The sequence below is a fragment of the Ovis canadensis genome, chromosome 6 (genome assembly GCF_042477335.2).
Source record: "Ovis canadensis isolate MfBH-ARS-UI-01 breed Bighorn chromosome 6, ARS-UI_OviCan_v2, whole genome shotgun sequence".
Taxonomy (NCBI): Eukaryota; Metazoa; Chordata; class Mammalia; order Artiodactyla; family Bovidae; genus Ovis; species Ovis canadensis.
The window spans coordinates 82,969,604-82,994,932 of NC_091250.1; the positions used below are offsets into that span (position 1 = coordinate 82,969,604).

Genomic DNA, 25,329 nt, shown 5'->3' on the forward strand with positions numbered 1-25,329 from the left:
CCAAACCACCCTACAGAGGAGTGGCACCTTGCTTGCAAGATGAGACTCTGAAATAGGTACACAGTCCTGAAAATCATGTAATATCGAAATAATCCTTGAAAATCCTTAAGAAAGTGCCACGTTGGAGACCAATATAATTTCTGTCAATCAATCCCACATGGTTAGTTTTTCCAGAGATGGAACAAGCTCAACAGTTGAGTACCAGATTAATTAATTGGCCTGAGGTTAGAAGGGAAAAAAAGGCATTGATCTTTAAACACAGGATCACATGTTGGCCTGCAAGCTGGATACATATAAAAGGCACTGGAGTTCTGAAATTAATAGCAGATTCCCCTCTCTTCATTTGTGCTCTCACTCCAAGGCACTGAGCAGAACAACAGGCAAAGTGACTCATACGATGTCAACAGTTCTCTTTTCCCTGTGCTCCCGATAATAGTGTTTACCACGTAATTAGAAACGAATTTGCTTCACACATACATGAATCTGTTTTGTTCATTGGTGCATCCCAAGTGGCAAGTACTGTGCCTGGCACATAAATGTTTGTTGAATAAATGGATGAATCTACCTCTCTTTCTGTCCAGGTGATGCAACTGAATTCTTACAAGATTATCTTGTTCTAGCATGTGGCTCTTAAGTTCTCAGAGAGTTATATTGCCCTGGCCAGAAAAATTCACATTGAACTGTTCATAGAGATTGTTCAGTACTCATGGGGTTCATGGACACATGATTAAAATTTTCTGGTGCTATCAACCTTTAAGATGCATCTGTGACACTTTAGCAGAATGACCTTCATGGCTCTGGAGAGCCTAGCATCGTTTACTTTCATAGCTGCATAAGAACTTTTCCTTAAAACTCTCTTAAGCGCTAGAAACAAAAGGTACTCTCTAAATGCTGTCAGCCCGAAAGTTCAAAGGAGACTCGAGCTAAGCTCAAACTAGTGGCACCAAAACAACCTTTACAACCCATAGCTATATTTTCTGCCCTACTCTTAAGCCAGCCTGTTGGTTGGCTGGCCCTTTTTCACAGATGTCCTCTTGAGCTGCTTGTAAGTTTCAGCACTGATACTGAATGGCCAGATGGATGACCTACAGGAGCACCCTGGATCCCCAGCTACCCCCAACCAGCACTGATACTGCACTTGTCACCACAAGCTCTGATGGTCTGAACACGGAGAAATGTACAGCAAGTGAATATTCAAACAGCTGCTGAAAGGTGAGCTGAGGGAGGTCACTGCCAACAGGCTCAGAGGAAAACATAATTTATAGGCATCCTTCAGCAGAGCTCAGAGCTGAGCAAACACGGCTACAGAGCCCTCAGCAATACGGCCACCAGATACACCAGTGCTCCGGGACAACAGCAGCTCTTTCTGAGTGAAGAGAAAGAAGTAGAGGAGGATGGGCTGGGGACAGTGACAGGCTTAGGAAAGGGCAGCTGACTCAGCAAGCCAGCCCATGTACTCTACACCCATGTGGAAAGCACACATACTCTCCCAACCTGCATGGTGGTTGCCTATAAGAATAATAAATATTATGGACTATGCACTAAAGCAGATTTAGCAAAGTCCTAGGAACCGAATAAACTTAGGGCAGGGAAAGGATTATCTGTCTGCACATCTGTACTGGCTTGAATAATGTCCCTCAAAAATTCATGTCTACCAGAACTGATGCTTCTAAACTGTGGTGCTAGAGAAGACTCTTGAGAGTCCCTTGGACAGCAAGGAGATCAAACTAGTCAGTCCTAAAGGAAATCAACCCTGAATATTCATTGGAAGGACTGAAGCTGAAAGTGAAGCTCCGATACTCTGGCCACCTGATGTGACAAGCCGACTCATTGAAAAAGACCCCAATGCTGGGAAAGATTGAGGGCAGGAAGAGAAGGGGGCCACAGAGGATGAGATGGTTGGATGGCATCAACAACTCAATGGATATGAGTTTGGGCAAACTCTGAGAGATGGTAAAGGACAGGGAAGGCTGGTGTGCTGTAGTCCATGGGGTGGCAAAGAGTCAGACACAACTAAGTGACTAAAAAACAATAAAATGAAGGGTTATTGGGACATAACCCCACTGTAAGTGAAAATAGATCAATATTGTCATTCTTATGGAAAAAAGTACAATACATAAGGGTACATATGGGTACATATGGAAAGGGAAATGGCAACCCACTCTAGTGTTCTTGCTTGGAGAACCCTATGGACAGAGGAGCCTGGAGTGCCTCAGTCCATGGGGTTGCAAAGAGTCAGACATGACTTAGCAACTGAACAAGGGGTACATAAGAGTGAGAAGAGTCTCCCTCTATTATATCAGAATTTCTGTTCTAAAACCAGGAAAACCACCAGCCATAAATCTCACTGTGAAAGGAAAAGGATGCTACATTAGCAAAAATCATCAGTGATGGGAGACTTCCTAAGGATTTTGTGACTAATACACACACTTGATTGATTTATAATAAATACTATATATCATTTATTCTATAATTATATAAATTATGCCAATTATAAACACCCATCTACCGCTCAACAAATGCTCTGGCTGTGACACAACAGAAGGGATTCAGCTATACAGAACAAGAGGAAAAGAAGAGGAAAAAAAGCAAAGGGAAGTGCTGGACAGAAAAACCTTTATCATCTGAGAGTCTCATTAAATTATCACTCAAGCAAAGAGCTCTAGAACTAAGAGAACACTCCTCAGTGAATGAGATGTTCTGTCTACACTGTCTAATAGGGTAACCACTGGCCACATTTGATTACTGAGCACTTGAAATGTGGCCAGTGAGACTGGAAAACTAAATTTTTAATTTAATTTTGATTCATTTAAATGACCATAATAATTAAATAACCACATGTGGCCAGCAGCTACTCTATTGGAGGGCACCGCTCTAGAATCACAGAAGGCTGGCTGTAGAGACAAACCTGAGAACCTCAGAAATCTGAGATGTGACTAGCCCCACAAGTAAAAACAGGGGAGGAAGCCTTCACAGAAGGTACAGCTGTATGTAGAGTATTTCTAGGACATATCTGGGCTTCCCCGGTGGCTCAGGTGGTAGAGTCTGCCTGCAATGCAGGAGACCCATGTTTGATCCCTGGGTCGGGAAGATCCCCTAAAGGAGGAAACAGCAGCCTACTCCAGTGTTCTTTCTTGGGAAATCCCATGGACAAAGAAGCCTGGTGGGTTGGCTACAGGACATATTTATTTCCTTAATCTTCACATGCTCTTATAGATAGTCAGTGATCATCTCCATCAGCTGGATGAGGAAATCAGGGTTCAGCAAGATTCTCTGACATGCCCAGGGCCTTACAGCTTTTACAGGCTAGGGCCAGAGATCTGAATATGGCTTTGACATCAAAATCCATACTCTAGTCATCAAGGCACTCCATTTACAGCACCTTTCACTCTTGTGATGTCTTCCATTTCCACCCTCTCTGAAGGGTCTGAAACACAAAAATGGGTATGCATGGGTTAGTGTATATATGTGTGTCTGAGTAGATTTTGCAGAACAGGTACAGGTCTGAGAATTACTTGAGTGTTTAGTGTGGATCTAGTATTCCATACAAATCAGGATCCTCTAAGCAACCAGCCCCATTTTCCACTTAATCAAGAAGAACAGGAGGCAAGAATGAGTACCTGCTTACTAACTTATTAAGGCCAAATTGGCAGATTAAATAAACCTTCTTCCTGGGACACATTTAGCACTATTTCTATCATCCAGCTTTCCTGGTCCTCAGGGAGCCCCCATTTCCCTGGCCATAGTGACACTTAGAAACCCCAAGACTACAGGTCTTCACAGCAGGGGAGGCTGGAGGTAAGGGAATGAGGAAAACCGAGAGCTGGGATACCTAAGAAATGGTATGTAGGTTTGAAAATAACTGGTTTCAAATCAAGAGTGACAGTGTTAAATCTGGGCTGCTCAGCTTCTCCCCCAATCTCCTGTTTGTCTCCAGCCGTGGAAAAGGGCTAATGAAGGTCATTAGATACCGCAAGTGTGGAAATCAGATGAAGCCATGGTGGGAAAGATGGCCCTCCCAAGACAAAACCACAGGTGGTTTGTGGTGGAGGTGTGGATCCCTGCTGTGCTATAAATAAGATTTCTGCAGTATTATGAAGAAGGTTTCTAATGGAACTAATTGTGCCTCCCTTTAAAAAGTTTCATTATGCCTGGAAATACACTTGATAAGATTAATACAACAATCCTTATTTGTCTAACTGAGCCTTTAACTGAGTCCTGTGCTCTGATCCTGCAAGGAACCCTCCGGGAAGAGCCCCTTCCCCCTAAATAAAGCTTTACAGCTTGAGGTTGTGAGACTTATGTGATCCACACCCAAATAACTCCGAAAATACTTCATCCTCGTGCAACTCTCAGTGTGTCCTGGGAAGAATTCTATGGAAAACCAGCTTAGCCCAGTAATCACATTTGTCTACCCAGACAGCTAGTCTAATCTCTCAAGCTCCAGGAACCTGGCTGTGGGGACTGATTTCTAGCCTAAGTTTACACAACAAAATTATTAACGCCAAATAATACAACCTAGCAGGTGACTGTTGTGACAAAAACTGATTTTATAGCTTTTTAAAAACCCATTGTTTCCTGTCATTTTCTCTGGGCTACTCCCAAAAGTGGGGCTTCCTTCACGGTAAATCATCTGACTGCAATGTAGGAGACCTGAGTTTGATTCCTGGGTAGGGAAGATCCCCTTCAAAGGAAATGACAACCCACTCCTGTATTCTTGCCTGGAGAATTCCATGAACAGCGGAGCCTGGCGGGCTACAGTCCATGGGGTTACATGGGGTCGCAAGAGTCAGACACAACTTAGGGACTAAACCACCACCATTCCCAAAAGTAATGTGTTCCAACATCTTTAATTTCTAACACCTTCAGCTAAAATGTATGTGTCTTTGGGAAATGACCACCACTAAGTCCTGACTTCACTTCCTTTCTGGTGGCAGTCGGCATTCCTTTGCAGAGTTTTGCTTCCATCAGTAAATTACTTTACCAAGGAGGGGTCGGGGGAGACTACAAAATACAAATGCGCACAGAGAAGTCGTCTGGTCTTATTCAAGAGTGAGTTTGTCTTTGTAGTACATTGTTCTCAAAAGTTTTCCCGCGGGAGGAAAGCTCCACTTTGAATTGACAGGACAGCTTCCCTGGGAATGCCCCGCCAGGCGACTTCCCTTATGAGCTCCTAGCTCTGAGCACGCAGAACTCTGACCGAGTAGTGCAAAAAGTGCCTACATCGCCATCCACCGGCCGGGAGAGGGTGGCAGCCGGGGTGCAGAGCTCGCCGCAAGAGCTGGGGACGAGTCCTGGCAGGATTCGACCCAGTAACACCTAACCCGCGCAGCCCTCCATCCCCGCCCAGAGAACAGTCTCTGGTACCCGGCTCTGAGCTGCCGCAACCCCGCAGCAGCAAGTGGACTCCAGGACCCTCCTGACATCGAACAAGAGCAGCGCGAAAGAGACCCAGTTCCTGTGGGATCAGGCCAGCGAGGACCTTCCGTGTTCCTCTTCCCTACCTTTCTTCTCCCAAATCAGGGGCAATGCTGTCCCTTCCCAGGACAGGATCAGAGCTCGCCGAACCCAAAGTAGCTGGAACCTGCGTCCCCAGGCGGCCCCGCGCTCCTTGCGCCCAGAGCCGGTACACGCCGCCAAGTTTGCGCACAGGGGACGCAGGAGTTGCCAGCACCCTGCAAGTCGGACCAGTCCTAGGATGCCCACGCTCAGATGGTCCAATGATCACCGGCACCACTGGTGGCAGGGGAACTGAGCGTGAATCCGGGAGCTCGGAGGGACGGAGACAGGCGCGCGCAGTTGAGAGGCTTACGTCTGGGACATGCGATGCTGCGCGCTCCTTCCAGATGCTCAAAGCCTTCGACCCCCAAGGGGCTGTTTCCAACGTCTCCTTCAGCAGCCTCCTCCGGACCCCGGACGCCGCCGAGTCCACTTGATGCGTGGAGGACTCCGTGTTGAAGAGGGGCAGTGGGGGGGGTGGGGTGCGTACCTGGGACATGACGACACCCCTGGCAAGGAGAGCGTGGTCTCTGGACCGACCTGGCTCGAGGGCTAAAGGAAACCCTATCCATGACCCTGCGCCCAAGGACTGGTTATAGCGTGGGGCTGGGACAGCCGAAGCTCACCGACGGTGGGGGAAGGTGGCATCCAAGGGGAGGAGGGGGCGGGACAGGAAGGATTGACCCTGAATCCATCCGGACTGAGAGGTCATCCGACCTGTCTGGCGACAGGATCTTACCCGCTCCGGGGCCAGGGCTGGGCGGTAGCGCTCTTCCGGAGCCAGGGCAGGGGACTGCTTCGTGCAGAGCATGTCTCGCTTTTTCCTCCGTCCACTCTTGGTCTCTCTCTCCTCTGCGTGCCCCTGGGAGAGGTACTACGGATTCCTTGCTCCTCGCTCAGGAAGAGACAAGTTGCCCTTCAAGGGACAGGGGCCCCACATTTTGTCTGCTCGTCAGATCCTACCCGCGGACCACTCCCTCCCTTCCCTCGTGTCCCTAGGCCCCACCCATAAAAACCCTTGATGACAGATCCTCCGCAACCCCACCTCTTCTAGGCTGTTTTTTCAAATAAGTTATTCTTCAGGGGCTGGGGGGTAAGCCAAGTGGACCGCTGGTCTTCCACCCAAACCCTCCCCCACACTTACGACCCGCGACGGCAGCATGGAGAGGGCGAGGGAGAGAACTGAGTGTTTGGGCTGGGGGAAGACAGAGTAGCTGAGAGCAAAGGAATTGCTTCTCATCTCTCCCAGATCTCATCATATCCTAGACCAGTCTCTTGGCCTGAGCGTAGCCGAGTAAAAATCAAAATAACTGCAGCCACTGTCAATTAAGGGCCAAGTTTGTCATCTCAACAAAAACGTATGTTTTCTAGGGTAATCATTGTTTGCTTTGGAAAAATGGAATCGAGATTCTATGTTTAGGGAAGAAACTGCTTTTGCAAGACTGCCTGAGACTTTGCTAAGGCTGCAGGGACCCGGAGTAACGCAGAGTCAGCTTCCAGAAGCCTGGTGGCAATTTCATGCCCAGGACTTCCACAGGCTGAACCCTAGAGGCCAACAACTCTGTGCCTTTCGGCCACTCACCAGCAGCTGCTTCTCCTCACGCAGCTTCCAGGAGAGCACCGCAGGTATTTATAATGATAAAGACTATCACCTGAAGCCCAAGAGAGTTGTCATAGGCTTGGCAGAAAAGCACTACATTGAGTTTTGCTGAGAAATATTTTTTTTATCCAACCTCGGTCAAGATCTAATGAAATTTTCACAAATTACTCATGAGGTTACTGAATAAATGCATCTCTGGTATTCTGGAGGCAGCTATGAATAGTCAATAAAAACAAGTACCAGGCACCTGTTCCCTCAATATTACAACTGGAGAGGGGGATAACTTGTAAAATTGGGGGTGGGGGAATCAGTATTTTGCTTCTGAATTGAAATGAGAAAGTAGAAAATGTAATAAGTGCATCATACAATAGTTGAAATTGGGAGAGAATCAAAGTAACCAGCCTAATTTTAAGTTTACACAGTTAGCAAGTACAGAGCTGGAATTCTGCAGAGGCAGGGTAATTTCAGGACTATGTTCTAAAATATTGTCTCATCACACGTCATCATTACCACAGGAACACCAGCCTGAAATCAAGAGCCTAAACAATTTGTCCATGAGCAAACCCCCTAGTCTTTCATTGCAGTCAACTCCATCTATAAAATGAGGGTTGGATTCAATCCTCAATATTTCTACAGGCATTCTGAAGCCAAGGATGGATTGTTTATTCACCTCTTTTCGCTTCCACTTTCTGCCCTCTGGTGGAGGTGCTATAGAAACTGACATTCAAGTAGCTACATTGGAGAATCTGAACTAGCCACTACTATACAGGACCATCCTTCAGAGAACTAAAGCTGACTGCACTGATTGTGTAAAATGACATTTTCTAAGCTTCCTTTTAGCAAGAACACCCAACCAATGCTAGGTACCAGTGGCAACAGAGTAAATATCTGAGGTAGTCTTTGCATGAAGGTAAACAGCTATTTTTATATGCTTTGTAACAAACTTCTTTGATATAAGGAATCATAACAAATGTTAGAAACCTCACTTGAATTTGCAGCAAGCTCACAATAATATTCAATGACCTATGAACTTATTCCTTTTTAAAAAATTTGCCACGTTTGCTTTTCAACTTAGAGTGAAAACCATCACCTAGTTTCTTATAATACTTTTCATTTTACATAAACAAATATTTACAGCCTTTTGAAATTTTTATTGTCTAATATTTCAAACATATATCTATTTGGATGGCTTAAAAGAAAAAATCTTAATGGGATTTATGGGCAAATTAACTTAAAGGTAGTGAGTATACCTCTGGAAAGGGTGACTTTACAGATCAAACGTGGATCACATTGCATATTACAGACTGATTTCAGTGCTTAGTACTACAAATGAAGGCCATTTGAGAACAGGAAAGAGACATCTCAGAGAAGCAACCAGTACTCCCAGGATGAAAACAGGAAAGCAGCAGCTAAAACAGATATGTTATCCCAAGACTTACCAATGTATCTATTCATTCAACTAACACTCTAATTTAAGATTTGTTAGCTGCCAGATGAACAAAAGAGTTCCTGCCCTTAGAGAACTTTCTGAAATAATAAACACATTAAACAAACATACACAAATGTAAATAAACTATGGAAAAATACTTGCAAGTAAGGTAAGAATGTATTTTAGGGAGTTTAAGCTGAGATCTAAAGATACGAAGACTTTAAAGTAAAAAATATATGAAGAACACAGCAAGAAATAGGCAAACTGGACATTTACCAATTGCAGGGAGAGTTTACTTAAGAGGCAAAAACATACCCGTATCTGGAGTAAAATATTCCAGCATGCTGAAATGTTCTGTATGATAAAAACAGCCCATGTAGACATTGTTTGCTGTATATACTATTTCTGGGGTATTAATCCCATACTCTATAGAGTAGTCCCTGGGAAGAAGGTAGTAAGAACTGGCCCATAAAAAGTTTCAAGGGACTTTTATTTCTAACACCCTCACATACCTAGTGCTAGTCTTCCCCACCTCTAGGGCTGCCATTTGACTGCCCACATCCTGTCTAGTTTTTCTAAGAATGCTCATTTATTCTCAGTCACTCAGTCGTGTCTCTGCAACCCAATGGACTGTCGTCTTCCAGGCTCCTCTGTCCATGGCATTTTCCAGGCAAGAATACTGGAGTTGACATTTGCTTCTCCAGGGGATCTTCCTGACCCAGGGGTCGAACCTGAATTCCTGCAATGCAGGATTCTTTACTGCTGAGCCCCTGGGGAAACCCCTTCCTGAGAATACCCCCTCAATGATGATGACCACATGAGCTAAAACTGAAATGTCCCAGTTTACAATTCGTTTTTCTGATTTGTGAATCAATCTGTAAGAGAACTCATGACATTGTCACATTTATCTATCATCATAGTTAAGAATTTCTAAGCACTGTATGCCAGAGTGTATGTTCACAAAGTAACGTGTATTTTTTCAGTTTTGAATTCTTGAACCAAACCTATTTCCTCTGTTGTAAAATGAGAATAGCCCCACTGCGTTAAGTTGTCATGGGGGTTAAACAAACATAAGAAGTGCTGTAGACATAGCTAATGGGAACCTGCTGTATAGCACAGGGAATTCAGCTTGGTGCTCTGTGATAACCTAGATAGGTAGGATGGAGTGGGACAGGGGGAGAGAGGTCTAAGAAGAGGATTTATGTATACATATAGCTGATTCATTCCACTGTACAGCAGAAACTAATGCAACATTTTAAGGCAATGATACTCCAATAAAAAAAAACACAGTTAAAATAGTTGTAGACACAATAATCTACTATTTCTCCTTGTTTCTGTTTTACAGATGAGGAGTAAATGAAGTCTAAGAGAAGTTAAGTAATTGCCCAAGACCTCACAACTAGAAAAGGATAGAACCAGAACTGGAGCCCAAGCAATCTGGAACTAGACTGACCTCTTAACCCCTACCTCCTGCAGTACAATTAAGACAGTAATGAAAAATGCCCCAAGAGTTTACAGCCCAGAATTACACTGTGAATCCTCTCATTCATCCATCAAATGTTTACTGAGCACTGCAGTGAGTTAAATAGTGTCCCCTGCACCCCCCACAAAATTAATGTCCACCTGGAACTAAATATATAACTTTCCTTATTTGGAAATAGGGTCTTTGCCGGTATAATTGGGTAAAATGAGATTATACTGGAGTGGTATGGGCTCTAACTACAGAGTGTTCTAAAGAGTCAGAAAAGGACACACATAGACAAGAAGGCCATGTGGAAATGGGGGTGACACACTGATGTATCTACAAACCAGGAAACGCCAAGGACTGTTGCCCCAAACTGGAAGCTAAGAGAGAGGTGTGGAAGGCTTTCTTTCTCTTGAGTCTCCCGGAGCCAACCCTGCTGACATTTTGATTTTGGACATCTGACCTCCTAAACTGAGAGAATAAGTTTTTGTTGCTTCAAGCCACTCTGTTTGTGATAATTTGTCATGGCAGCCCTAGAAAACTAAAACCAGCATCTGCTATGTGGCTAGGCACGGTTTCCCACTCTAGAGTTACAGCAGTAAGCAAAACCGCACCCCCACCCTTGTGGAGCTTTCCTGCTAGTGAAGGAGACAGATAACAAATATAGAATTCAAAGATAGGTACTGTGCAGCGTTACAAGGAAAAAACATTGTGTGAAGATACACAACAGCCAGAAGAGGTTAGTTAGGGATGTCTAGGAAATTTCTCCCTAGAAATGTTTTAACTCAGATGAATCTAGACTGTGAAATTTCAGGCTATATGGATAATTCCTCATAGTACCACTGAAATACATGCCTTTGCATTTGGAAAGAAAACTGAGCAAGAACAGCAGCTTGGCAAGCAACAGACCTAAACTTGCTCAACAGACCAAGATTCTGAAACACAAGAAAAGAATGAACACCCTTAAGAGAAAGCAGAGGGGTTTCTGACGTCTCTCAACCCTCCGAAATTCACATCTCTTCTCAGAGATAGTAATCAGTATTCTGCCCTTTCCTCCTCCTACCTCACAGGGAGACCCTAAGGTCCAAGGCTTCAGGAGGTCTAAATCACTGTCACTCAATAAAGAGGCACCTTCCACAGACCAAAGAGACAGAGCTACTTTTATATAAACTCTAGCTCCAGAGCTCAGACTTCTGTTTCACTTCCTAGCACCCAGATATGGGCAAACCTAACAGCTGGAGTTGTCCTTGGGTCATCAGAAATAAAGTGAAGAGTCAAAAATTCCTTTAGGACATCTTTAAACACTAACACAGATACTTACCTCTGTTTAGAAAGTTTAACATTCATAGCCATGAAGTTCTAGCATCAGACTTCTTGGCAAAAAGCAAATATTTTCAATGTCTTGCTTCAGTAAAGTTCATTTGGCAATTTAGCAAAGATTTCACCAACTTATTTGTGACTGAAAGTGAAAGTGAAGTTGCTCAGTCATATCCAACTCTTTGCAACCTCATTGACTGTAGCCTGCCAGGCTCCTTCCTCTGTCCATGGGATTCTCCAGGCAAGAGTACAGGAGTGTGTTGCCATTTCCTTCTCCGGGGGATCTTCCCCACCCAGGGATGGAACCTGGGTCTCCCACACTGCAAGCAGACTTTACAGTCTGAGCCACCAGGGAAGCCCTTATTTGAGATTTTCTGAATTTAGATTTGAGGAGTGAAATTAACTGAAATACAAACATTAGGTATTGCTCAATCCCTAAAAATGTTTAAACTGGAAAACTAAAAAATTTCAACATAAATATGCCACAAATTTCAAAAACTAAACTAATAAACTTTTAAAATGACACAAGTAAATAGGAAAATAAGGCCATCACATTAACATTTTTATCTGTGTCATTCTGAGTGGCTACTTGGTAACTTTTCCATTCCTTCTCTAATTGGCTCAGATTGAAGCAAAAAGGTCAACAGGTACCATTTTAATAACTTCAGAACAAATTAGCATTAAGCATTTGGACAAAATTTAATTTTGACCTTAAAGAATTTATTTCCTCCCCTTTCACTCACTACACAGCAGGTTCTGCAGTGTCCTCAGATCACTCCTTCAGGGCAACAGGGAACCGTGGGAACTGCAGGCCTGCATCACTGAATCCCGGCATAGCAGCCCCTCCAGCCTGGGCTGCCTCCCACCTACCTCACTCCCTGCTTTTACTCTCCTCTGCATAGTCTTTTCTCCACACAGCAGTCAGAAGACAGTTATCTTAAAAGAACAGTAAGAAATTATTCAGTTCAGTTCAGTCACTCAGTCATGTCTGACTCTTTGCGACCCCATGAACTGTAGCATGCCAGGCATCCCTGTCCATTACCAACTCCCAGAATTTACTCAAACTCATGTCCGTTGAGTCGGTGATGCCATCCAAACATCTCATCCTCTATCGGCCCATTCTCCTCCCGCCTTCAATCTTTTCCAGCATCAGGGTCTTTTCAAATTAGTCAGCTCTTTGCATCAGGTGGCCAAAGTACTGGAATTTCAGCTTCAACATCAGTCTTTCAACACTCAGGACTCATCTCCTTTAGGACAGACTGGTTGGATCTCTCCAGTCCAAGGAACTCACAAGAGTCTTCTCCAGCACCACAGTTCAAAAGCATCAATTTTTTGGCGCTCAGTTTTCTTTATAGTCCAACTCTCACACCCATACATGACTACTGGAAAAACCATAGCTTTGACTAGATGGACCTTTGTTGGCAAAGTAATGTCTCTGCATTTTAATATGCTATCTAGGTTGGTTATAACTTTCCTTCAAGGAGTAAGCATCTTTTAATTTCATGGCTGCAATCACCATCTGCAGTGATTTTGGAGCCCGGAAAAATAAAATCAGCCACTGTTCCCACTGTTTTCTCATCTATTTGCCATGAAGTGATGGGACCAGATGCCATGATCTTCGTTTTCTGAATGTTGAGCTTTTTTTTTTTTTTTAAATTTTAAAATCTTTAATTCTTACATGCATTCCCAAACATGAACCCCCCTCCCACCTCCCTCCCCATAACATCTCTCTGGGTCATCCCCATGTACCAGCCCCAAGCATGCTGTATCCTGCGTCAGACATAGACTGGTGATTCGATTCTTACATGATAGTATACATGTTAGAATGCCATTCTCCCAAATCATCCCACCCTCTCCCTCTCCCTCTGAGTCCAAAAGTCCGTTATACACATCTGTGTCTTTTTTGCTGTCTTGCATACAGGATCGTCATTGCCATCTTTCTAAATTCCATATATATGTGTTAGTATACTGTATTGGTGTTTTTCTTTCTGGCTTACTTCACTCTGAGCTTTAAGCCAACTTTTTCACTCTCATCTTTCATCAAGAGGATCTATAGTTCTTCTTCACTTTCTGCCATAAGGGTGGTATCATCTGCGTATCTGAGGTTATTGCTATTTCTCCCAGTAATCTTGATTCTAGCTTGTGCTTCATCCAGCCCAGTGTTTCTCATGATGTACTCTGCACAGCCCTGACATACTCCTTTTCCTATTTGGAACCAGTCTGTTGTTCCATGTCTAGTTCTAACTGTTGCTTCCTGACCTGCATATAGGTTTCTCAAGAGGCAGGTCAGGTGGTCTGGTATGCCCATCTCTTTCAGAATTGTCCACAGTTTATTGTGACCCACACAGTCAAAGGCTTTGGCATAGTCAATAAAGCAGAAATAGATGTTTTTCTGGAACTCTCTTGCTTTTTCAATGATCCAGCAGATGTTGGCAATTTGATCTCTGGTTCCTCTGCCTTTTCTAAAACCAGCTTGAATATCTGGAAGTTCACAGTTCATGTATTGTTGAAGCCTCACTTAGAGAATTTTGAGCATTGCTTTACTAGTGTGTGAGATGAGTGCAACTGTGTGGTAGTTTGAGCATTCTTTGGCACTTTCTTTGGGACTGGAATGAAAACTGACCTTTTCCAGTCCTGTGGCCACTGCTGAGTTTTCCAAATTTGCTGGCATATTGAGTGCAGCACTTTCACAGCATTATCTTTTAGGATTTGAAATCGCTCAACTAGAATTCCATCACCTCAACTAGCTTTGTTCGTAGCGATGCCTCCTAAGGCCCACTGGACTTCGCATTCCAGGATGTCTGGCTCTAGGTGAGTGATCACATTATCATGATTATCTGGGTCGTGAAGATCTTTTTTGTACAGTTTGTTTATTCTTGCCACCTCTTCTTAATATCTTCTGCTTCTGTTAGGTCCATACCATTTCTGTCCTTTATTGAGCCCACCTTTGCATGAAATGTTCCCTTGGTATCTCTAATTTTCTTGAAGAGATCTCTAGTCTTTCCCATTCTATTATTTTCCTCTATTTCTTTGCATTGATCACTGAGGAAGGCTTTCTTATCTCTCCTTGCTATTCTTTGGAACTCTGCATTCAAATGGGTATATCTTTCCTTTTCTCCTTTGCTTTTCACCTCTCTTCTTTTCACAGCTATCTGTAAGGCCTCCCCAGACAGCCATTTTGCTTTTTTGCATTTCTTTTTCTTGGGGATGGTCTTGATCCCTGTCTCCTGTACAATGTCACGAACCTCTGTCCATAGTTCATCAGGCACTCTGTCTATCAGATCTAGTCCCTTAAATCTATTCCTCACTTCTGTATAATCATAAGGGATTTGATTTAGGTCATACCTGAATGGTCTAGTGGTTTTCCCAACTTTCTTCAATTTAAGTCTGAATTAACAAATAATTATTCCCCAGCTAAAACTTCCAGTGGCTGCCCACTGCAACTAGAAATCAACTCCAATTCCATACCACGGTTTACCAACCTTGCTAAGAAATGGCGCTGGACCCTCTTTCCCTGTCACTCACTAAGCTCCAGACACACTGGCTCTTCCACCTATTCCTCAGCCAGGCCAAGCATCTCCCAACTTAAAGACTTTCTTCTTGCTGCTTTCTCTCACTCACAGACTTTTCCCTCAGAACATCAACTGAAGGTCATTCAGGTCACAACTCAAATGTCCCCACCTCAGAGGGACTTTTTCAATTTAAGTAGTTAGTGCCTTTACACGCTCCCCACGCCCCCCACCCCCATCACTTTCGGTAACATTTCTCTCATTTTTTAACACCACTTACCGTACATGAAATCACATTCATTTTATTGTGTATCTATTTCCTGCCTGCTTTCTTCTACTCTTTAACAGGTCCCTGAAAGGACCGCCATTATTTCCAGTACCTAAAAAGTACCCATCACACAGTAAAGGCATCTGTTGATTGAATAAATGAATGCACAGTTGTGTGACTCTGGGCTAATTAAGCTCTGAGCTACTAGCCAATCAAATAAAAAACAGCAAACTGTGTTATTCACTCCATCTTCTTCTGCTCACTAAATTCTTCTGCAAAACTTGGAAAGAAAACTTAGCAAGAACAGAAACCCAACAAACAGACATGAACTAATCTCCAGGTCTGTTTATTAGGCCAAGATCTTGAAATACATGAAAAGAGCTTCCAATGTGGACACCTAATCATTTAATTAATATTCGTTTTAGATTAGAGTAAGGTAATGACTTGAGTGTAAGAGCTCTGATTTAGAGCTTCTAAGACACCAACACAGTAACTCTAACACTGGGAAAGATTTTAAAAAAATCTAAAATTAAAACAAAAATACAATAAAGAAAGGAATGACTGTCTTCCCACTTTAGACACCAGCTAATACCCGACTCAGGGACGTAACATTAAACAAACTGAGTTAAAGGAAGCAAAATTTTAAAATCCTTCTTAGTACTTCTACCACTTTTTAGTACCTGTCAATTACTATGTTTTGTAACAAGCATTAGAGTTTTATAAATTGATAAAATTATAGGCTCCTGAATGTTTTAAATAGTAAATATTCTACCTTAAAAATCTGGTATGAAAAATTTTAATTAATCATACAAAAATTAAATATCAAAAACATTTTAAATGACTTACAATTCAAAGAGATTCAGCTTATTGATACTTCTCTGTTAGCTTGTTTTCATAAGAATTGATTATTTCCAGCTGAAAAAAAAAATCTACCAATAGGACTGTGGTAAGAAGAAATTAGAATAATGTACATAAAGTTTATAAGCCTGTGCTCAGCATATATTGCTCATAAATATTAGTTTTTCTTTTATTATCACTTTGAAAAAAATGCATAAAAGTTTTACAGAACATGCCAACTTCAGATAGAAGCTTCTTACATGAGAAATAACCACATGTAAGAAATCTAGCCTAGCATTTTTTAAAAACAATTACATTTTCCTCTGAGGAACATACTACATAAAACAGTAATAACTGATAAAAATTCCTCACTAATAAACCAACTTCTAGAGTCTAATTATATAGCTTCATGTTATAACTTAAGAGGTCCTTTAGAGAATATATATTTTTTAAAAAGTACAAAGTTACATGATCAGGAAAAGTACCTTTTAATAAGTAACCACAACATTGTAAAATATTCCTCTAATTACATATATGGCTCAGTTTAATCTTAATTTTGCCAAAAAAGAAAAAGATGGCTTGAAATAGTAAATGAAATAAGTATGTTAATACAAGGAAGCACAACAAACAACTGACATGTTACCTTGCCACTATCTATGCCTTATGAAATATTTTACAATTTCAGTCATGCTTTTACTATTAAATACTGTTATAGTGCCACTTTTAGGATGCTAATTAAGGTAAAGCTTAACATTCTATCCTTCTAACAAGAGTTCAAAGAGAATACAGAGATGAATGTGAATATATATTGTGTTTTACAGCATCTGCTTTCTAATATTCCAAATTTAACAACTTATCTAAATCTAATCTGAGGTATATTAACAAGTCAAACATTTTTTAATCCACAGCATGGGCTATGTACCATGCAAACACTACTACCACAATTGCACACAGTGGAAAGAGGTAATATTTATATTTCTGCCATAGGGTTAGCTCAACTGCCACTTCATCTCTCTTCCTGTTCTTCTTCCGACGACCCTTCAGTCTGTTTTCAAAAGCTTCCAGTTCAGCCTAAATCAAAACAGTATCATTTTTATTAAATTCAATACACACATTGACTTGAATTTTTCCACTCAGACAAAAATAAACTGGGGAAGTGTTTTAATAGTAATGGTATATAATTAATATACAGATTTGATTTTTTAAAAATACTATCTTTCCACTACTGACCGTATTCAACAAATTCAGAGTTGAGGTAAGAAGAACTGGAACTAGAGAGTAGTGAAAGAGACTATTTCAGACTGATGGCCTGCTTTTGATACTAAATATAGAAACATCTGATTTAAAATATAGATATTAGTTTTATTTAGCACCATTAATCTGTAGTTAATAGGGCTCTATAATACAGAGCTTCCAGCAAGTGCAGATAGACGACCCATTAGGATAAAGATACCTATAATCCTAGTTTTACACAATGCTGGTAACAAATATTAATGACTTTTATGGAAGACATTCATGTAAGTGAATAGAAAAAGCTGCCAGAAATTTATTCCTCTCAATCAAATACATTTAAAAACAGAGTAAAAATTCTTCAGGGGAAAAATGCTTCATACTTTAAACCAAAATGACTCCTTTAGAAAGAATTATATAAAAATTCATTCTAAAAAATAACTTTTAAAAAGTTGATGACACTCATTATAAAGTGTAGATTTTTAGTCTACTGTAAAGAACTTACTTATTAAGCTTTAATGCATGACAATATTATACACTGCATTGTTATTAACTAAAGCCTGGCACTTATCAACATATATATAATATTCATGCAAAAATCTATAAATGTTCATTTAAAGGAAGGAAATAGAAACTTCAGTTAACATATCCATAACTTTGCTCATAAACCACATCTGAAGACCTAACATATATTCAATACTTAATTTAACAGAAAGCGACATTCTTCAATGAACCAAAATATCAAAATATTCTCAAGTCATTGTGATATACAGCAAAAAGTCAAAATATATTAAAAGCAGTCAAACTTGAGAACCACTGACACAGTAAAATAACTGATCCATAAATGATGACTCACAGTTGTCAAAAGTGGTTTAAATTATATTCTATACACTGTTTAAAAGGCAGTAAATAGAGACTATATTTAAGATTTCTCTCCATAATGGCTTATAAAAAGGAGAAGGGACACCCTAGACTATTAATAATCTCCAGGATTCCAGTCAACCCATGTTTTATTGCATTAGCTCTGATAATTTATTTTTTTATATTAGGCAAATCAACTTTACAGAACGTAAAACATGAGAGGTTATTTTATCCCACCTTGCTACATGAGTTATTTTTAATGCCCTCTCTCAAGACATGCAAATTTCAGTTTCTTCATTCATAATGGTGGTAGTTTACATACAATGTATACTACTTGCTAAGCACTGAAGTATCTCAAAATGAAACTGACAAAAAATTACATGTCACTATTAGAAAGCTAAGCCACTCTTTGGAATATATGATCAATAAATATAGTATGTGAACAAACAGGAGGTATAAGAATGTATTTGTTATCTAGGTAACACATTTTATCTCGAATGCAGATAAAAATTTAAGAATTCTTGAAGGCATTCAAGAGTCTAATGGGGAAATAAGAAGGTGTATTATTAAAGCGAATGTATTGGTTAGTAAACAGCACTTATCTGTCACAGACAACCTACAACTCAGTAAGATGAGTGAAGATGCGTACTCTAGGGGATGCCTTAAAACGGATGCTGCCATGTCCTGACCCCCTGTCACTCAAACCAAAAGAGGTGTTATCTCTGGAGAATGGATGAAATCGACAAGGAAGCAATTGGTAATACACAAAATACACAGAATATCTGGGCACATACAGGGTCCCATGCTTCCTTCAGAGGTTCAGGATACCTGGACTGAAACAAACAAACGGATAATTTTTGTTTTACAAGGAACTATATTTTCAGTCCAGAATTGAGCTGACCTAGTTTATATGTTTCCACATATCTTGTATCTGCATAAAAACTAACAATTATGCAAAAAGGACCTAAGTTTGGGTGTTTTCTGTTACCTGTTGTCTTCGTTTTTCCTCTTCAAGGGCAGCTTTGGCTTCTGCTTCTTTTAACTGTTTATAGACATTTAAAACTAAATTAACATTGCAATCACCAAATTTCATACAGAATTTTAACATCTTTCCTTCCAGGCTCCACTAACCTATAACAACTTCTGAGAGCTTCATACTGAAATTTATTTAAAGAACCATAAATGTTATACACTGAGAAGTGTTACTAGGGTACTAACAGGGTGTGAAGGGAAGTAGAGTGTTATATCTTATTCAGCCGAACAACTATAAGATACTAGATCATAACACACAGAGTTACAACACTGTAAACTGAAATACTTTTAAAACTTTTACTCTTGTTACCATATTAAGATTATAGTCAATTATTAAATATTACTGTTTGCCTAGGGATGAAATTGACCATTTTCCTAAAACACCGTCTCTGGAAGGGAATCTTTAGTTTCAAACAAAACCAGAAGTTTATTCACTGGGTTAATGGAGGGAAATAGTGACACTAAAAGTAACCCAAACAGCAAAGAACCCTAAAATTTTATTTTTGTAATATTTTAACATAATTTTCAGGAAGCTTAAACTAACATTAAGATGAGTAACTATGTTCCAGAGTACATCTACTAACTGGTACAGAGTATGGGAAAATCTAGTACACACCAGACAATAAAGATTATATCTAGCACACACCAGCACATCTGACAGTTTTAAAATAGGCCTATACACTAGGCTTTTATCACAAAAACAAAAAAGGATGAGATTTCAAGTTCTTCATAATAAGCACATAAATTTAATGTACAAAATAAATAAGGAAAGGCCACTAACACACTAAAAATGACATTACCTCAGATGCTTTCTGCTTCATTTCTTTGCATGTTGTGTCACATTCTATGGAAATCTGATTTTCACGTACTTTGTTGCACTGCACTTCCTACAAATAAAATTTTTTTAATTTTTACTTCAAAAGATTTCCCTCAAAGTTGTAGTAACTGCATGCCATAAAAAAGCAAAATTTCTCTAGAAGCTTAAGATTATGCCTATTATTTCATTTTTATTCTTCATTTCTCTTTATTGCTTCCTATTACTCTTCTGAAGCCTCCAGGAAGATGCTAGAGAAGTGCCATCCAACACAGCTAGCTGAGGCAATGGAAATGTTCTATACTCACAAGGGTAGCACTTCCCATACGTGGTGCCTGAGTACTCAAAGTGTACTGAAATCAAGGAACTGAATGTCATGTCACATATTATTTAATGTTGATTCATTAAAATTCTAATTTAAATGACCATAAGTGGCCAGTGGCTATCACCACAGTGTGGTTCTAGAGAGTCTTTTGGAGAGCTACAAGTTTTTTTCTCAACCACTTATAGTTTTTAAAAGAGCTGAGGTGAAAATCATTCTAAACTTTCTTTCTGTACTTCACTGATTCCTTAATAAAATAATAAAAAATATAGTTTTATTGATGAGGTGACATCAAGACTATAATCAATTTGTATACTAGTAAAGTAATGCTTAAAATTCTCCAAGCCAGGCTTCAGCAATACATGAACTGTGAACTTCCAGATGTTCAAGCTGGTTTTAGAAAAGGCAGAAGAACCAAAGATCAAATTGCCAACATCCGCCGGATCATCAAAAAAGCAAGAGAGTTCCAGAAAAACATTTATTTCTGCTTTATTGACTATGCCAAAAGTCTTTGACTGTGTGGATTACAGTAAACTGGAAAATTCTGAAAGAGATCAGAATACCAGACCACCTGACCTACCTCTTGAGAAACCTGTATGCAGGTCAGGAAGCAACAGTTAGAACTGGACATGGAACAACAGACTGGTTCCAATAGGAAAAGGAGCACGTCAAGGCTGTATATTGTCACCCTACTTATTTAACTTCTATGCAGAGTACATCATGAGAAACGCTGGGCTGGAGGAAGCACAAGCTGGAATCAAGACTGCCGGGAGAAATATCAATAACCTCAGATATGCAGATGACACCGCCCTTATGGCAGAAAATGAAGAAGAACTAAAGAGCCTCTTGATGAAAGTGAAAGAGGAGAGTGAAAAAGTTGGCTTAAAGTTCAACATTCAGAAACGAAGATCATGGCATCTGGTCCCATCACTTCATGGGAAATAGATGGGGAAACAGTGGAAACAGTGTCAGACTTTATTTTTGGGGGCTCCAAAATCACTGCAGATGGTGACTGCAGCCATGAAATTAAAAGATGCTTCCTCCTTGGAAGGAAAGTTATGACCAACCTAGACAGCATATTCAAAAGCAGAGACATTACTTTGCCAACAAAGTTCCATCTAGTCAAGGCTACTGTTTTTCCAGTAGTCATGTATGGATGTGAGTGTTGGACTATAAAGAAAGCTGAGCACGGAAGAATTGATGCTTTTGAACTGTGATGTTGGAGAAGACTCTTGAGAGTCCCTTGGACTGTAAGGAGATCCAACCAGTCCATCCTAAAGGAGATCAGTCCTGGGTGTTCATTGGAAGGACTGATGTTGAAGCTGAAACTCCCAATATTTTAGCCACCAGATGCAAAGAGCTGACTCATTGGAAAAGACCCTGATGTTGGGAAAGACTGAGGGCAGGAGAAGGGGATGACAGAGGATGAGATGGTTGGATGGCATCACTGACTCAATGGACATTAGTTTGGGTAAACTCCGGGAGTTGGTGATGGACAGGGAGGCCTCGCATGCTGCGGTCTATGGGGTTGCAAAGAGTAGGACATGACTGAGCGACTGAACTGAACTGTAATAAAATTAGTGGTCTCTATTTTAAATAGTCTAAACTTTGCTTCTGTACATCTTTGTCTGCCTTTTATTCATTCCATATTTCTTGCTGCCAGATGTCATTTTTGCTGTAAGTGTACCTATTGGTACCAAGTTGCTCCTTTCTCATCACACCCTCAGAAACTAGTTTTTTAGTTCAAATCTACCAGAGTAAGGAAATGAGATCATCAAATCCTGAGCAAAGGACATACACTTCAATAAAAGGACTTTATAGCACAGAATTTTGGGTGAGGTTGGTGATAAACAGCCTTGTCATCTGACAATAGTCTAAAAGAAAAATAACATGGAGAAACATTAGAGACAAAAATAAATACTGCATGTTAGTGGATATTAAGTCTATCAGTCTGGAAGAAAGATTACCATATCTTTTCTCATTCAAAAGGTACTTATAGAGTACCTATTACATGCCAAGCACTGCATTAGGAATAGGGGATACAATAAGGAAAAAATTAATATGGTAAATGCTAAACTAATAATAATAATAATAGCAGCTGCTATTTATTAAACATAGAGTAGTTATGGCGCTAACTGCTATATAAGCATCATCTCTTTTATTCCTTTCAGTAAGTCTATGTAAACACAGTTACACACATCCCTAGAATCACAAAGCTGTTAGTCATGAACCTAGCACAAAGTATAAAGGAAGTCAAGAGGAAGGAGCACCTAAGTCCTTTCAGAAGGAGGCAGAAGGAAAGAAAATCTTCCCAAACCAAGAAATGCTTGCATGTATGCTAGTAAGCATAAACAGGATTATACAAAATGGGGCAGTAAAGGGAAAAAACTTATATTCTATACAGAAGGAACATAAATAGTATTACATATTAAAGCAGAATATAGCCAACGTGTCAGTGCACTTAAGAAACAAATCACAGGAAGGACCAACAGGGGACATGACCAGACAAGCAGGACAAGACAGAGCCCCTCCTATGCCATAATTCTGTACATGTATACCTTATAAAGTACTTAGTTTTTCCCAAGTAATGAAGAAGCAGTGAAAAACTTGGATTGGAAGTATTATGATTAGAGGCATGGAAATCTGCTATGAAGCTGTTTTCAAAGTCTAAGAATAAGCTGTTGCCAGTTCTAAGGGGTGGCAAACTGCACCTGGATAGTAAGATGAGGTTTGAGAGAAAACCTGAGAAACATTTCAGATTAAAAGTGATTTGACTGAGTACTGATTTTCATACAGAGGTGATCCCTTTAAAAACCTAAAACTTAGGGATCCAACTCCAGAAAAACTTAGGCCTATAAATTTAAATTCAGAAATAACCAATCCAGGAAATGATAGTTGGAGCTGTAAAAGCAGAAGAAAAGCAAAGGTCCTCAATAAAAGCAAAAGATTTTCAATAAATATTTGCTGAATAGATGAGTAAATGAGTAAACTTAAAGAGCAGCTTTAGCGAACAACCATAATAATGTGAAGAAAACAAGGAGTTACAACTATAGCTGAGAAAGAGAAAATCAGAAGTAAAGAAATCTTTGTAAGAGTCCACAGTGTAAACAGGGAAGTCAAGGAAAAGGAGAACTGACCTGAGTCCTTTGTAAGTTTTGCCAAACGGTATGTAGTTTGCTACCACTGAGCTTTCCAACCATTAGCTTTTGCCCTTTCACTCCTCCATTACCATAACATTATCTTTTTTTTTTTTCATTTTAACTGTAACTTCATCTTAAAATTAATTCTCTCCAAGTTTGAATGTTATTTTATAATTTTATAAGGCTGAGTATGTGAGGTCTTTTTAAGGTAACAATTTTACAACAGAATACTGATTATAAAAAACTTCCATAAGTAAGAGCAACAATGGTTCATTCCAGACCATTTCTTAAATTATGAAACTCACTTCATTACTCACACTGTCACTTATGTGGAGACCTCAAATCTAGAACACAGATTCTGTCTAAAAAACAGCACTGAACTCAGTTCCAATATAAAACAATCCTCTTTAACTATTAAATTGCAGAAAACTAGCTGCCAAACAATGCTGATTTTTAAAATAAGGATTTACAGAGATAGGCCAATAATGAAAAAACTCTACGAAATAAGAGCTTAAAATTAAAAGGCAAAAAATTAAAGTCAAAGAACTACCAAAACATACTCTCCCCACCAAAAAAAAAAAAATGTACATAGAAAAGAATTTTTAATAACTTAAAATATTTACCTTTTTTATTCTTTTACAAGGACATCTAAGTTTCACCTTTTGGTTGCAATTAAAGGGACATTCACCAGGATGGCACATTTCTTTGCATCTATGACCACAAGGAAGCTAAAATAAAACCAAAATAAAACAATTTCATATTTATAGTCATACTCTACTTCCCCTTTCCCCCAACAACTATTTTAAGAAAAAGTCCATTACAATAGGGTCAATAAATCTTGAACAACTGGCTAAGTTTTTCATTTTTTTCTTTTAGATATAAATTATCTTAATTCCCAGAAATATTCAATATTCTACCTGTTTCCACTCCAAGAGTACACCTTACATCACTCCTGAGGCTACTTAGAGCCCTGTGACTAAGCTCTGGCCAATGGACTGTAATCAAGAGCACCTCCACGCCTTAAAGCTTTTAAGAGCACAGGTCCATGCTCTTCCCTTCCCAGTATGCTGGAAATGAGGATATCTAGAGCAACGAGGATCCCATCAGTCAAAGAGAACAGAGCTGCCCTGCTAACTTGGGTCCCTTGGAGCACAGTGACACATCTATCTTCTCTTTCACTGTTATGTGAGAAAGAAAATTTCCTTGTCCTTAAGCCGCTGTACTGTGATACAACTGCTTAGCCTTTTACTCTAAAAGGCTTGCCACTCTGAATTAAAACATACCAAACAAGTAGCCAAACCAATTCAGTAATTGCTGTGATGTCTATGTGCTCCTTGACTTTATATACTATTTTCTTATCTCAGTCAAGCTTTCAAATGAAAGGGTTCTCTTCTTTTTTCTATTCAAATCTTATACAAATTTCAAAATGCAGCTTAAATCATCATTAAAGCATGGCGTGAGTTTGCCTACATTTGAAAAACAATAATAATCTATTTCTAAACTATTGTGACAATGCCTGTATTATTTTCAACTTAAAAATCATTTTTAAAACCACTTCATATATTTCTGCCTTTCCAACGAGAATATAAAAGACACCCACTGGTTAGCAGTTAAATTTCAAAATCATACTGCCTACAACTGAATCCCAGATGCCCTGTTGATTAGCTATGGGACCTTGGGTAAGTCGCTTCACATCTAAAAATGGGAAGAGTAATAAAACTTTATAAAGCTGTTGTGAGGATTAAATGGGCTTAATATATTTAGCTATCTAGTAAAGGTTATTATTGCAAGTTAGTTAAGAGCAGTGGTTTTATATTTCTTTTTGTCTCTCATATTCATTAACAAAGTTATTTACAAATAGTGCATACCTCAATAAATATCTGAATTCTCCAAATTCTAGTCTTTATGATTCACCAGACTGATCTTTCAAATTACTGACTCTACCACCCACTTTAAGAAATTCAGAATCCTTTCCTATTGTCTTTAGTCTCTCTCGAGTATGCAAC

The 25,329-nt window shown here is 39.9% G+C and overlaps 2 protein-coding genes across 11 annotated transcripts in view; both read right to left on the minus strand.

Moving 5' to 3' along the window:
• Positions 1–6,446, minus strand: part of CORIN (corin, serine peptidase) — a 307,597-nt gene extending 301,151 nt beyond the window's left edge. Inside the window, exon 1 of the mRNA XM_069593065.1 lies at positions 5,813–6,446. Within this exon, the coding sequence (XP_069449166.1) occupies positions 5,813–5,998 (186 nt within the window). The 5' untranslated portion in view covers positions 5,999–6,446. The remainder of the gene's footprint in view (positions 1–5,812) is intronic.
• An 8,659-nt stretch (positions 6,447–15,105) lies between these two features.
• The window catches only part of NFXL1 (nuclear transcription factor, X-box binding like 1), a 56,525-nt gene continuing 46,301 nt past the window's right edge, over positions 15,106–25,329 (minus strand). For all 10 annotated transcript variants that reach the window (XM_069593073.1, XM_069593076.1, XM_069593071.1 and 7 more), the window contains 4 exons: positions 23,947–24,051; positions 19,848–19,934; positions 19,004–19,057; positions 15,106–16,995 (listed from right to left, as the gene is read on the minus strand). In XM_069593073.1, coding sequence (XP_069449174.1) covers positions 16,822–16,995; positions 19,004–19,057; positions 19,848–19,934; positions 23,947–24,051 — 420 coding nt within the window. In that variant the 3' untranslated portion in view covers positions 15,106–16,821. The remainder of the gene's footprint in view (positions 16,996–19,003; positions 19,058–19,847; positions 19,935–23,946; positions 24,052–25,329) is intronic.